At 43.0% G+C, this 15,353-nt stretch overlaps 1 protein-coding gene across 1 annotated transcript in view; it reads left to right on the top strand.

Annotated features, from left to right (window-relative positions):
• The window catches only part of FNDC3B (fibronectin type III domain containing 3B), a 332,113-nt gene that overhangs the window by 224,065 nt on the left and 92,695 nt on the right, over positions 1–15,353 (top strand). Inside the window, exons 7-8 of the mRNA XM_081085667.1 lie at positions 3,395–3,453; positions 13,306–13,457. Of these exons, the coding sequence (XP_080941793.1) occupies positions 3,395–3,453; positions 13,306–13,457 (211 nt within the window). The remainder of the gene's footprint in view (positions 1–3,394; positions 3,454–13,305; positions 13,458–15,353) is intronic.

Genomic DNA, 15,353 nt, shown 5'->3' on the forward strand with positions numbered 1-15,353 from the left:
TGTGCCTGGCATTTATTTACTTTTTTTCTCTTAGTCTGTGGCAGCACAAATGGAAAAGCATTAAATAAGTGTGGTGGGAACGCATTTTTCTCTTCTCTCTCCACATTCACCAATTAGAACCTTAAGGAACCAATCCAGTCTGGCTTTGATGTGGCATTTCTGCTGAGATAATAGGGTAGTGATTGTCCTGTCATTACCTTTCCTCCCCCACCCTGCTCTTTTTACTTTTGATCTTCTCAGAATCCTTTCTCTCTATTCATGGCCCAATTTTCTTATTCTTCCTTTTTTTCACATAACTTCTCCCCAGATCCAAAAACCTTTGCTTTACTAATTTAACAGTTTTTTCAGAGTTTAAAAACAGCCAACAACACAACTGTCTCATGGGATTTAGAGGGTCTTTGCTGCTACCTCTGTTTCTCCCATTCACCTCCATCAAACACTCTACTAGTCTTAACCCATGTTCTCTGCCTCGTGACTCCCAGGACTCTCCTACTTTGTCATGATTCAGTCATAGGTTCCATTTGCTTTGGGACCTTGTACTAGGCTTGTGGTTCTGGGGAAAACACATCTGCTTCTTGAGCCCCAGTTTCCTCATTTGTTGCTCATCTTCATTCCTCAGTCAACAAAGATACCTGCAGCTATTGTGTTCAGTGCTGGAGATGTGGAAAGTAGACTTCAGTTCTGCCTGCCACTATCAAATGGGGCAGAGAACGCCCATCTTGCAAAAAGGATGTTGTAAAAATGAGCAGGATGATGGTGCATGGACGAGCACGTAGCTAGGTGCTCAGCAGTGTCAGCTTTCATTATTATAGTAAGACAGACAAGAAAGGTCATGACCTCACTCTGAGGGTTGTTTTTATCTCAGTCAGGACCTTTTGCTTGTATTCCTGGCTCTTATCTGAAACCCATTCTTTTCAGTGTACAGATTTTTTTCCTCTTCTAATCCAACCTCTGTCCCATTTTCTCTTTTTCTGTCCAAAGCCTAACTATTTCTTCTAATATCTTTGTTTGAACGCTGGCTCTGGGGAGAGATCTCTGATTTTTCTTTCTCTCCTTTCCTTCTTTCTTTCATGCCCTGCATCTAGTGCATTGTCCTGAGGATTCTTCCTTTGCAGAGCTCTTTAATTCTTCCCTTCTTTCTTGAATAGGTGACCATCTCTGTTCTAGGCTAAATCTTTGTTACTCAAGGCTAGTGTCTGGCTTCTTGTTCTTCCAGGACACTTTCACTGTGTCAGTCACACAGAAGCAGACAGTGACCTCCTTCAGCTAGCTGTTTGGGTGTATCTAGCCATGGGTGAGTTTGAAGCCATGGGTCTTTCAAGTTCTAGAATAACCGGTGATTGAGAAAGTTTTGTTTTTAACAACTGAAGCAGTTCTTTATTACAACTCTGCGTTTTTCCCCCTGACAATTAACTTCTAAGATACATAATATTTATGGTTTCCTTGGTAGGAGCTTCCAGAAAACGTGATGGTATATATGCCTTTGACTTTTGGATATGATCCATTATTATCTATATCTTAACATAAATATAGGATTATAAATGAGCTTGTGGCATTTGGTCTTTTGAATGTGAATTTTCTTTTAGTTGTAATTTTTAAAAATATCATATTGTTACTAGCTCATTTATTTTTCTCACCAAAATAACGGTAATTATGTTCTAAACAGAATGTCATGGGAAAAACTGAAGAACTAATCTTTTTGCAGTTTAGGGTGGTATCAACTAGAAGTTCTTATTTCCTCTATATAGGCTTGGTTTTGATAACTGATAGGAAGGCATAAACAGGATGTGAGAATGACTGCAGTGAGGCTGGGACAAGCAGTGGCTGTTGAGGTAGGATTCTTTGAGAAGGTGGCATTGAGATTAGACATGAACAATGAGGATGAACAGCCCTCTGAAGAGCTGGGCTTACTGACCTCTCACTCCCTACCTAGTTCAGCTTCCCCCATCACCTCCAAATGCCTCCTTGCCCACAGAGCTCAGCTACATGTTGGTCCCTGGGCAGCTTATAGAATCTCTTTTGGATTGTCATTGCCATAGCACCTATCGCGTTGTAATTGCTTACTAGTTGCTTTTATTCTCCTGCCCAACCCCCCAACCTCACTAGACTTGAAATATCTTGAAGTTAATGACATATGTCTTGGTAATTATGTAGCTCTAGCATTTAGCTTATAAATTAGGTTTAACAGTTAAGTAAATCTATAAACTCAAAATTAGATTCCATCAAGCAGATTTTGAAAGTCAGAAGGTTCCTGTAGCAAAACAGATTCTTAAGTTTAAATTCTATCATTTACCATTTTTTAATACAATCTACCTACTTTCTACTCCTAGCACTTTCCATATTTCATTTCTAAAACAGTTCTTGCCCCTCCCCCAAACTTGCTCATTTCCTCATCTTATAAAAGATATCATCTTCCCTCTAGTTGTTTAATCCAAAAACTAGAGATTATTTTTGATCCCTGATTCTTCTCATTCTGTCACCCTTGCCTGTCACATCCAACCCTTCAGTACCTATACCTCTAAAAACAGTCCTGTTCGCACCATTTTTACTACCACCCCTAGACCAGGCCAGCTCTATCCTTCACCTGAACCAGTATGACAATGTTTTGTTTGGTCTTTTTGCTTACACCTTCCCTTCATATGTCCATTACCCATACAGAAGCCAAGCAGAGCTTTTCATACTCAAAATAAGATCATGGCAGTCCCTCTACCTAACCACTCCAGTGGCTGCCCATCAAACTTAGAATTAAAATTAAACTCAAAAGCCTGAACTCACAGCCTTGCATGAACTAGCATCCATATCTTCAAACTCATCTCTTCCTTGCTCTCAGCTTCCAGCTATGCTGGTATCTTCCTCCTTGGGCCCTTCTATTCCCTGTTGCCTGTTGAATTCTTAGGTGGAACTCAGTATTAACCTAGTCAACTTCATGAATGTGTAAGGCAATATAGTAGCTAGTTAGCACAACCACAGTGAACTCCCTACCCTAAAGAATCACTATTCCTACCGTAACCAGTTTGGCTCAGTGGATAGAGCATCGGCCTGCGGACTGAAAGGTCCCAGGTTCGATTCCGGTCAAGGGCATGTACCTTGGTTGTGGGCACATCCCCAGTAGCAGGTGTGCAGGAGGCAGCTGATCGATGTTTCTCTCTCATCGATGTTTCTAACTCTCTATCCCTCTCCCTTCCTCTCTGTAAAAAGTCAATAAAATATATTTAAAAAAAAAAGAATCCCTATTCCTGATTTTCATTATCATGTTTATGGAACCAAAAGTTCATGGTAGTAGGCAACTGACTGAATGATAACCCTTGGTAAAGGCCTTGGGGAAGGAACTTGACCACCTTATTGCCTTTTAATGGTATTAACTGTTTTTCTTTCCCCCTCTTTTTCCATGCAGAGTATGAGTTGGAAGTAAAGAGGGTGCAAGACATTCTTTCAGGAATAGAGAAACCACAGGTATGTCTTCTGGACTTCTCAGCATAAATGACACTTTCTTAAGTATTTCAAGTGTGCTTTTCTTTTACCACATAGTAGGTAAGCAAAAGGGCCCCTTTCCATTGCAGATTATTCATAAACTATGAAATAGTGTTGCTATTAATGGAGCATGAAAATATAGAACAGAGGTCTTCTGTGTAGTCGTAATCCACAGAAATGTCCCCTGTATTTAGGTGCTCTGAATGCATTTAGGTATTCTTCAGAACTTCCAAGGATACATCTCCACCCTACCTCCCCCCCCAACCCTAAGGTCTACAGATCTGTTTTCTTTTAGTAATTTCCTTTTACCTGTGTAAATGAAGTAATAATTTTTGAAAACCTCAGTAATCTAAGTATTTTTCCAGGTAAATTTCAAAAAGATACTTAAATATTAGCTGAGAAAAATAAGTCCAAAATATTGAGTGTAATGCCAAGAAAAAAAAATTGGTGGAAGTGGTGATATTATGAAGTTTTAAGCTTGATTTTGCCAGCTGCTTTGAAATGGAAGTGAAAAACTCAAAATGTTGATTCAGCCTTTCATCTGAGATTAGAGAGCCAAGTTCTTGGGTGTGTTTTCTAGCTGAATGGGAAAACCTTGATTCTTCATGTGTTTGAAATACTAAGGCTTTTTAACAGAAGAGTCCAAACATGCCTCGAGCTACATAGATGAGTTTAACTAAAACTAAAAGCATGAGGTGTGTTGGACGAGGGTCACAATGGGGTGCTTGTAGAGGAAAAGGGTGTTGATGTTGGGTTGGGAGTCTCTACTGACTCTGGCAAGGAGCAGGTAGCCATTTAGAGTTTTTGAGCAAAGAAGTCTGTAATCAGGGCTGTACTCAGGATGACCAAACAGTTAGCTTTGGAGGGAGAGGACGGTGGACACAGAGAGCCGCATCAGGAATCTGTCACCTAGTGGTGATGAGAAGTTGTGGGAGTCAGAATTAGGGTGAGGCATCAGCCGTAGCAAGGAGAGGTGGATACTAGAGACGTTCTAAAGAGAAGTTAATAAGGTAGTATATCCTATTAGAAATCTGGTTTTATGATAACTGAGCTTTCTGACTTAGACACCTCCTTTTAGGCATCATTTCCTCTAATGTGACTCCTTGATTGCTCTCCCACCCAGCAGTGGGACACTCTGCACAGGACTCAGTACCGTGAATTCTGCCCCAGCTTCACTGTACTTGGTGTGCATTCAATACATCGTACTCCGTTTACTGTGTCTGTGTCTTTCCCAGCAATCTGTGTCCTCTTTGTGTCTCCGTTGCCATTCTCAGACACATGGAGTTTGATTTGCTAGCAAAGCATACAGGAGGATAAAGACAGTGGGCAGTTGCAGGTATCTGGTAGGTCCATGCTGTGGGGAGAGGGGAGCAAGATACTGATGGGGAATGATCAAGACATAGGAGTGGACGAGAGCTTTGGGGGTGCGTGGGGGCAGGAGTACAAAGAGATTTGAAATGGCTTGAGGGCAGAATTGTAGGAAAACCTTACATTTATAGTACGGCAGAAAGAAGAAAACTCCATGAGGAAAACAGAAGTCATAATCAGAGAGAAGGCAGAGCAATAGGTTAGTTAACTGTTCCAGACATAGTCACAAACCTCATAGCTTTGTCTCTGTCATGTGTGTGCATGCGCACACACACACACACACACACACAGTGTGTTTTTCTTAGTTCTTCCTTTACTGCAGAAGGAACAGAGTCCATGTTTCTGAGGACCATATGTCTAACAAGACAAAAGCAATAGTGAAATGCATTGGTTTTTTCCTTGATTCAACATTTATTAAGCACTTATTCTATACTAGAGGCCTGGTGCATGGATTCGTGCATGGTGGGGGTGTGTGGCCTGTGGGGATCACTCACTGTGGGAGCAACCGCTCATCCTGGTCAGCTGAGCGGCTGTGGACCCGCCCTCTGAGTGGCTGCTGAATGAGGAAAGTAGTCTGAGCTGATATTTCGAGGTAATGTCTTGGGTAAAGGCGTGTTCTGTGTCCTGGAGGAACCTGGTGGAGAGATTTGCACTCCAAAGCCACTCAGTGAATGTCCTTGATGTGTGATGCCAGGTCGGTGACACTATCGGGATATTCAGGGCAGCCATGCTCCAGGATCCTCAGCCAGCAGGATAGCCTCCCCGGCAGAGTCCACAGTCACATCCCCTCTTGCCATCTGCCTGTGCCAGCTCCCCGTGCTCTTTCTAGAACACACCTTAGAGGTCCTGCATCAGCTGGTGGGGCCAGACTCTGCATCAGAGTCTGGATTGCCTTAGGTATTTGATAGGTGCATAGACTCCACCTCACCCCGGACCTGCTAGCCGCTGCTTCCACAGCGGGAGCAGCCGCTTATCCTGGTGAGCCAAGCAGTGTTCCCACTGTGGGAGCACTGACCACCAGGGGGCAGCTCCTGCATTGAGCGTTTGCCCCCTGGTGGTCAGTGTGTGCTGGGGTCCAACCCCAGCGGGTCCAGGGGTCCCCAAAGGTGTGGACGGAGTTGGCGAAGAAGGAATGACACGGAGACAGCGTTCAGTTGATCAGCAGCCTAGCCAGGATCTCTAGCCAGGATCTCCAGCCAAGTTCTGGTCTGGATCTCCAGCGAAGTTCTGCTTAGGTTCTCCAGCCAGGTTCTGTGTCCATGTTGTCTTGCTAGGTTCTCCAGCCAGGTTCCTCAGGTTCCCCAGCCAGGTTTGATCACCAGATTCTGTAGCCAGTTTCTTCAGCCAGGTTCTGGCTAGGTTCTCCAGCCAGGTTCAGTCACCAGGTTCTAGTCAGGTTCTCTTGCCATGTTCTATCCAGGTTCTGTCTCTAGGTTCTTCAGCCAGGTTCTCTCACTAGGTTCTGTCTCTAGGTTCTGTGGCCAGTTTCTGTCCAGGATCTTTTGCCATGTTCTCTCCAGCAAAGTTCTTCCATCTCTAGGTTCTATGTAGGTTCTGTCTAGGTTCTGTGTCTAGGTTCTGTGTCTAGGTTCTGTCTTCTGAGTTCTGTCTCTTGCTATCTTGTTGCATCTGTATTTATACCAGTTGATTCCAATCCTATCAATCTCTATTCCAAAGGTTAGGGCGTTTCTTATCTCCATTCCAGGGAGTAAAGATTATGTAGCTTAAGCATGATTGTTCGTAGTTAAAATGATTAATTACCCGCCTGGCACTTAGTTAAGAGGTTTTATTCCCTCCCTAACTTCAGGGGAAAATCCCTACCTGGGGATTCAACCTTTCTTGGAGAGGTGACCTTGGTTAAAACACAGCGCCAAGAAGGTGAGCAAACATATTAAGAACAGTATGCCATATATGCCAGGTCCCTTGAAACAGCAAGGATGGACCGGCTCCCGGCAAGTGTGCATCATAGCGACTGGTCAACCAGTCATTCTGAACGTTCCACCGTTCAGTCGCTGGGCTTTTATATATATACATAGTTTTTAGACCAAAGTAGGCAGATAGGCATCTTTGTATATAGTTATGATGTTAGGCAAATATGGCAGGATTGACATCTAAGAGGTCAGAGGGTCTTACTAGGCTAAAATCATTTCTTACCAGTCCAGGTCAAACTGACTCCTTGCCTTTTCCAGCTTCTCCTAGAAGCTGCCTGCATTCTTTGGCTCATGGCCCCTTTCATCCTCATATCTCCTTCTGTGACACTGACTCTTCTGTCTCCCTGTTTCACTTACAAAGTTGGGCCCAACAAGATAATCCAGGTTGGTCTCTGCTTCACTGATACTTAATTTTATGCAAACTCCCATTTACTTTGCAGGGTAATATATTCACAAGTTCCAGGGATTATGATGTGTGCATCTTTGGCTGGGGGAGGGGATCATTCTGCCTACCACACCATTCCCTGGCACCCATTTAAACCTTCTGGGCCTGGAGCCATTCCATTCCTCCTTCCCAGCCCAGTTAGTTGTTTACACAATTTTCCTCCCTTCTTTTCTCTTTTCCCCTCTCTTCACCTTTCTGTCTCAAGTTTTTATTCATGATTGTATCTTATTTATCTTTGTGTCCCTCACACCTAGCACTGTTCTTGGCACATCGTAAACCCTTAACAAATATTTGCTAAGTAAATGTATGGCAGACTGCAGTGGCTGCAGCTGGGTTCTGGCAGGTGAGGAAAATGCCTGAAGACTGGCCAGCATCAGAGGAGGCTCAGCCAGCATGCTGGAATGTGGGGACAGCCCAGTGCCAAAGCAAGAGGCTGCAGCCTAGAGGGGACAGGCCGGTGCCTTGCAATCTGGTTCTCCGGGTTGGGGTCCAGTGTGGCCATTACTGTCTCTGCGACCTTGGGTAAGTTAGCCTCCCTGAGCCTAGGTTTATGCGTCTTGGAAAGGTAGGATAATAAATACCACTTAGGATTGAGAAGTGAATTATGTAGTATCTATAGAGTACTTGGAATGGAGTATGGGGCATTTCTCTACACTTTAGAGCATATCATTAGGCGAAAGTGAAGCTCCCTACTACACTCTGGAATACGAAGGAGGGTGTCTGACCACCTTGCAGGGGAAGAAGCAGAGCTGAAGAAAGTTCAGCACACAGTTGCATGAAGGATTTTTGTTCTTAATTTTTTTTTCAGCCACATTTGGCAGCACCTCTAACTAAAAAGTATATATTTTTCTTTGAGATTTTGCAAATGATTTGTTTAAGGTGTAGAAGCACTATTGAGGACTTGTGGATTTCAGTCATCTTTCTAGAATTTTGGGCATCCTGAATTAAGCAAGTCATTTACTTTTCAGAAACCCAGATACTGTAAAGACCCAAATATTTAATAATTGAGTAAAACAGGTTACAAATACACTAGGTATTTGTCCTGAGACTCTAACAAGCCTTGGGGACTGCACTCATAGCCACCTCTATTCCAGAGAAATAAGCTTGATATTATCCAAAGTGATATAGGAATTAACCTCTATTAGTACTAGCCACCTCCAACCTAGCATGGTTTAATCCATTCCAATGGTGGTGCTAGATGAAATCTTCCACATACTGCTGTGCTCTTTATTTTCAAGATGTAAATCATTGTAACCTGAAATTGTGGTTTCTGCATTGTTTCCATCTGCTAATGTTTAGCTTATAGAAACAATTGCCTCATTGACTGCAGAAGTGAGGAAACTGATCTAGAGGAACAACTGTCCCTGGAAGAAGCGATTCCTTGAGAGAGAAACAGAGTTGAGGTCCTTAGCACTTAAGGAATTATAGAAACAGATGACTGTCAGACCCCTAGATTGGAGTCTCCTTTTTCCCTTTGAATAATGATCTCTTTGACCTTTTCCTTTTTAATTTTCCTTTGTGTTATTATTTGTCATGATTGTACTTTAGAAGTGAAGCCAATATTTTTATGGTAATATTTCCTTAACATACTTCCTGATTGGATCAGCAGGCCACCCACATAGCTAAATCCAAAGGCCAGACCAAATTTAGAAGTTACTAACTTACATAGAAATGTTTTTAAACCTAACAGTGACAATTTATTAACTTTATGAGAGTAAATGGCATTTTTGATCCAGAGAATATCATTTATATATCACATGGCCTGAGATGATCAGGAGACAAGGAGAGAGTTAAGGATGCAGTCCTGTCATTTTGGAATGTGTGCATACAGATGCTTTTAACTAACAACTGTTCTCAAGTTGGAATCCTATCTAATAAAGGGGTGATATGCAAATTGACCATCACTCCAACACACAAGATAGCTGCCCCCATGTAGTCAAAGATGGCCACCACAAGATGGCCGGCAGTTGTGGGTGATCAGGCCAGCAAGGGAAGGGCAGTTGGGGGGTACCAGGCCTGCAAGGGAAGGCAGTTGGAGGCAACCAGGCCTGCAGGGGAGGGCAGATGGAGGCAACCAGGCCTGCAGGGGAGGGCAGATGGAGGCAACCAGGCCTGCAGGGGAGGGCAGTTGGGGGTGACCAGGCTGGCAAGGGAGGGTAGTTAGGGGTGACTGGGCCAGCAGGGGAGGGCAGTTGGGAGCAACCAGGCCTGCAGGGGAGGGCAGTTGGGGGCAACCAGGCTGGCAAGGGAGGGTAGTTAGGGGCGACCAGGCCGGCAGGGGAGGGCAGTTGGGGGCGACCAGGCTGGCAGGGGAGTGGTTAGGGGCAATCAGGCAGGCAGGCAGGTGAGTGGTTGGGAGCCAGCAGTCTTGCATTATGAGAGGGATGTCTGACTGCCCATTTGGGATCGGGCCTAAACGGGCAGTCAGACATCCCTCAAGGGGTCCCAGATTGGAGAGGGTGCAGGCTGGGCTGAGGGACACACCCCCTCCCCCGTGCACAAATTTCATGCACCGGGCCTCTAGTCTATAATAAATACGCAGATAAGAATGATTTCTAAGAATGACTTGTAGTCATTTAAAAGTAGATGGTGGTTCTATGAGTCCTTCAAGATACTTTAAAGCAGTTTAATTTAAATAACTTCTATGCAGACTTACACTAGCGACCCACACAACAAACCCTTTTCTATCATGGGCCGAGACAAATGTCACATTGGGTCTTGTCCAATAATGTTATAATTAGAAATCACCACTTTAATCACCATTACAGAGAGTGACTTCTGTTTATGGTGGAATAATTAAACATCGGAAAGTCGTTTAGTTTTGTGGCTTCTGAACTTCTCTTTTTGGATAATAGCCATGACAATCATTGTGATGATCAGATTAGTCGTGCCCCAGTTCAGACCAGTGGTCACTGCTCTGAGAAAGTTTCACCACCAGGAGAGGAGAGTGTGAGAGTGCTGCTGCTCTGACAGAGGCGTGGCCCAGCTGGAGTTCCTCGAGTCCTGAATCTCATTAAGGTTACCACCTCCCTGCACACTTGGAGGAAATGCAGATCTAATGCGGAGGATCCCCTTTTACGTGATATTCTCCTGAAAGGCACCGTGTAATTTCCTGGCATCAGCCTTGAATTAGAAGCCAGTTCCTAGTTCTAGTAGAGACAAAGCCCTCTTTCTCTCAGCTTCCACAGCCTGAAGAAAGGAAACCCGAGGCCCAGGAGTTGGTGAAAGGGAGGCAGGAGGGCGCACAGGAGGGGTTTGGCCCCATAACCATGGAAGTCATCGAGGTGGCAGGCTGGCTGCTTAGCTCGAGGAAAAAATTCCAGAAGTCATTTCTGATAGGCTGTCCTATGGGAAGACTGCATTTGCACAGGGATCTGTGTTCAGGTGACAGTCTCCTCTTTAAGGCTCACTCGGAATCTAGGGAAAAGGTGAATAGTATTAGTTGATGCTTCAAGTGTTTGCTTAAGTAATTTAACCGAGTCAGAAAGGAAAAAAGAACATTCTTAAGAGCTGATGGAAAAGATAGGCCAAAGGACTGTGAATTGATGGGTACTTGTTCAGCATCTTAAGTGCTTTTGACTGAGCTGTGACATGAAGCTACTTCACACCACCACTCATGGAATCAGTGTTACTGCTCACTGTGCTCCTGGAATTGTGCAGAGCAGCACAGTTGAAAGTTTCCCAGTACCTAAGCAGCCACCTTTAAATCATAAATTGAACTTTTCATAGCAAAATATCTCTTTTTAAGTTAAAAAAATCAAATATAATACTTAGTGCCTCAAGATTACTCATTGATGGTGTGTGAAGGAATTCAGAAAATACTGGTACAAGTGGTAAAAATGCTGCCTTAAAATGTAGTTAGGGGAACAACACACAAATAGCCAAGCAAAGCACAATTATAGTGCAAAAAGGGCCCAATACAGGTACCAGCAAAATGTAGCCAGAGCACAAAGGAAACAGTGGTTGATTCTGAGCAGGGGGCCAGGCAGGCCAGTGCAGAAACCTTTCCTGAATCTGTCTCAAGCGTGTGAGTCCCTGTGTGCTCTGTGTATCTGCTACGTGTTCCCTCACGCATCTGTTTCTCTCCACCAGATTGGTGCTCCTTGAGGTTAAGGTCATAATCTTAATCCCCTCTATGCCCATAGCCCCTCACAGGGTGAAGTATGGTTTAAAGAATAAGCAAAGGTAGCATCTGTACTAGGTCTAAAAGAAGTTTGCTAAAGCCAAGAAAGTCAAAAGCTAAGTCACAGGGTTTTGCAAGGGGACAGCATTCTGAAGGGGTGTCACCACTGCATGGTACAGGAGAGGTATGGGGGGACAGAGATTGCTAATCTGGAGACTCTAGTTTCATTCTGTAACAGTGTCTCAGATTTTTTAAAGAGGTGTGTAATGCTAGTCTACAATCCCCTGTCAGAAACTCAGACTATTTTATTCCCTTTGATTTTTATTTTTCAACAAACATTTTCTAAGCAACCACTGCTCACAGTTGAATATGACCAGGCCCTGTCTTTAGGGTGTCCCACAGTCCAGTGGGGAAGGGAGACAAATGCCATCAGCATGATCAGCAATAGTAGAGATATCAACAAGGTTCTGTAGAAAAGAGGAACGATGATGGGTTAAATACTTTAGGAAAGGCTACTTGGGGATAGTGAGGCCTGGCTGGGCCCTTGAAGAGTGAGTAGAGGTTTAATTAAACAATTGGTTAAATATATTATGAAATAATATGGAAAAATCTCTGCTAAAAATGGAAGGAGTGACAGATGAAAATAGAGACTTAGTGTTTATTTCCATACTTACTATTCATGCTTTTAAATAATTTTATGTTACATTTTAATACTCTGTATAGATCAGATAGTGACAGAAATGGAAGCTAAAAAGAGGGAGACTGTATAGTTTTCATCCATCCACAGCCTAATACTCTACAGCTATAAAATATGAACATGAAGCTTTAGCAGCTGTGTGAACTCATAGTTGGTTTTTAATATGTTATCCAGAGAGCAACAAAATATCCTTTCTAAAAAACATTAAAGTTCTGTTCATAGAGTTATTTTATAGAATTAGACAATGTATTAGGTTGGGTTTCTCCGGAAACATACTCTGAAACAAAGATTCAAGAGCAAGAAGTGTGTGTGGGGAGGTGCCTTAGGAAGCACGATCAGAGCGAGGACTTGAGATGGAAGGGAAGGAAGCCAGCTCAGGGTCTGTAAGTGAGCAGGTTGCAGCAGTGGGCAGCTGGGGCTCAGTCCTGCTGAAGACGCTGGCACATGGTATGGAACATGCCGCAGAGAAGTCCTAAGTGAAGGGAGGAAGTTGAGGTGTTTAGAGTCTCAGACTGTTATGTTCAAATGCAGTTTTAAGCAGAGGTTAAAGCAGAAGGATAAAAGCAGAACTTGGAGAGATGAACTGTTCACCTCCACACAGGTTTCTACCCCATCATCCTGGGCCTTGGTTCTATCCCTATCACTGGGTTATCTGGGGAGCCTGCAGCACTTAAAAGGAGCATGATTTGTAAGGTACAGGAGGTCCTCAAATAGCCTCACATCGTTCCTGTGTAATGTTGCTGAGATGACATAGAAACTTAATTCTTGTTTATATCAATTAGCCTATAGTAAGTTTGGTTTTATTATACATCGTTTCACTTAAAGCTGCAGAACCAGTTGACAGTGTTAAGTGAGGACTTACTGTATTAGCTTTGCAGGATAACTCTCCACCAAGCAAGGCTTGGTGACTCCTTCCATATAATGAGATGGGCACCCTGATCATTGACATCTTACATTCAGCTTTTCCCTTTAAAAAATTCCCAAGCTTTTTACTTTCTGGAGGACTGGGTATGAATTACATAGGACTTGGATGAAAGTTTGCATTATGAGGAAGGATGTTACAGGAGCTATATTTTGGACATTAGATCTTTGACAAGAGAGCGCCATATAGGAAGCTTTTGTTTGCCGTCATTAAAACAAAATGGTTTACCTTCAATTAAATCTGAGCAAGTTTGATGCCACTACTAATAATCACAAAAATGTTATTGGGAGAAGTGTTTGGTTTATGTGAAATGGATTTGAATACTTTTGTCCATGTTTTTCTTCTCAGGTTTCTAATATTCAGGCAAGAGCGGTTGTGTTGTCCTGGGCTCCCCCTGTTGGACTTTCATGCGGACCCCACAGTGCCCTCTCCTTCCCCTACAGTTATGAGGTTGCCTTATCAGACAAAGGACGAGATGGGAAATACAAGATAATTTACAGGTAGTGTACATTTTCATGTTTCTCTGCTGCTAAATAGTGAAACTGGGGTCATTAAGGAAAATAGAAAACAAAGGAAAATTTAAAGGCTTTTCAAACTTTCCTTTAAATTGTTCATTTTAAGAACTAGTGATAATTAATGTCAAGAGTTAAATTTGTCTACAGTAATGAATCAGAAATTACTATTCTAGTGCTATTTGGTGTTGGTGACATATATCATTTCATTTTGTTAGCTTGTCAGAATAGAATTAATGAAAATTTCCCATTAATGTCTGTTAGAAAAGCATGATCATGACATTTAGTTTTTACATACGTTATGCACTCAGACCTTTCAGTAGTCTTTAATTTTAAATTCTACAACACGGTTTCGTGGTTATATGAAATAAGAATTTCACCATAATTCTTATCCTCCTCAATAGTTTTCCAGCCTGTAGCAAAAATTACTGTAAAGCATTTCATGCCAAGGCTTTCTTAAACATTTAGCACAGAGAATAAGGGATTATCTCTTTCTGCTTTATGGACTCCCAGGTATTAACCATTCAGATGGTTATAACAATGTTCTAAATGCGATAAAAACGTTTTTTAGGGTCAAGTGTTTTCTTCTTTATAATTGTGGGGACTGGTTCATTTGTAGAGCAGGAAATCAGAGTCCATTTTGTTCTAACTACTTGTGCAAGCGCCCCCTGTGCATGGCCCTGGAACGACTGGAGGCCAGGGTAACATGGCCACACAAACCCCATTTGCTGGGTCTCTCTTGTTCCATTGCTGCATCCGTGTGCAGACTTTGTGTCTGTCCGGCCTGTTCCTCATTCTTAACTTGCTCCGGAGGCATGTCTCCTTCGGGACCAAGAAAAGGGGAGGAAATAGGGAAGAAAGGCCTATAGCCACTCACTCCTCTGGCTGCCCAGAGTCCTTCTGTTGTCTCTTCCTGGGATGCCTACAGGAATGTCCTCAGGGCCTCCCCACATCCACTCTTGCTCTCCTGCAGCCTTCATGCTGCAGAAATATGTCAGACAGTAACATTGCCCTGTGGAGAAAACAGAGTGATTCCCCTGCAGTACTGAAAATTAAATCCTACCTCCTTCCTCTGGCTCACAACCATTTGGTTCTGTTTTGAAAAGTCAGAATCGGTAGAGACCTTAAAGAAATACAGAGCACCATTTCCCCCAGCCCCACCAAGAACCAAGTAGATAGATTCTATCACTGCCAGATAACCGTTGCTGGCAGGAGCTAGAGTCTCAAGTGCCCAGAAGGGCTAGCCAGGTAACATAAGTGAGAAAAGCAGAAGTTGGGAATGAGGTGAACAGGAGAGTTCCTATCTCCATCTAAAATAGGTTGTTGCCAGAAGGGACTGCAGGCCTAGATTTGCTGATTCTTTTGGTGTTTTGTTGTTGTTGGTTTGTTGTTGTTTTATTTTTCAAGAAATGCTAAAAATCTGAATTGTTATGTAAACTTTCCTGATGTTACACTAATTCAGCAAATTAAAAAAAAATATTTAAAACTACTGTGCAGTTCAAACAATAGTGCTTCAGGCAAAGTGTGGAGATTGGCCTCCAGTTTATAGCGTTAAAAATGATTTTTATTTGAAATAATTTTAAACTTATAAAACTTAGCAAAAATAAAGAGATCAAGAAATATGTGTGCATCCTTTACCCAGATTCACCTACTATTAGGTAGCCACAGTGCAGCTATCAACTTCATCAAGTTACCCTGGTGCAGAACTTTAGTCCATTCGTCATCCACTTCTAGTTTTGTCAGGTGGCCTAAGTAATGCGTGTAACTGCATTTCCTTCCCCTGGAGGATAGGATCCTGTCTAGGGTCTGATACTGCGTTTAGTTGTCGTGTCTCTCTGGCCTTCTTTAATTTGGAACACTTCCACGGTATTTCTTGGTTTTATG

The sequence above is a fragment of the Myotis nattereri genome, assembly GCF_964212035.1.
Source record: "Myotis nattereri genome assembly, chromosome: 3".
Lineage (NCBI taxonomy): Eukaryota > Metazoa > Chordata > Mammalia > Chiroptera > Vespertilionidae > Myotis > Myotis nattereri.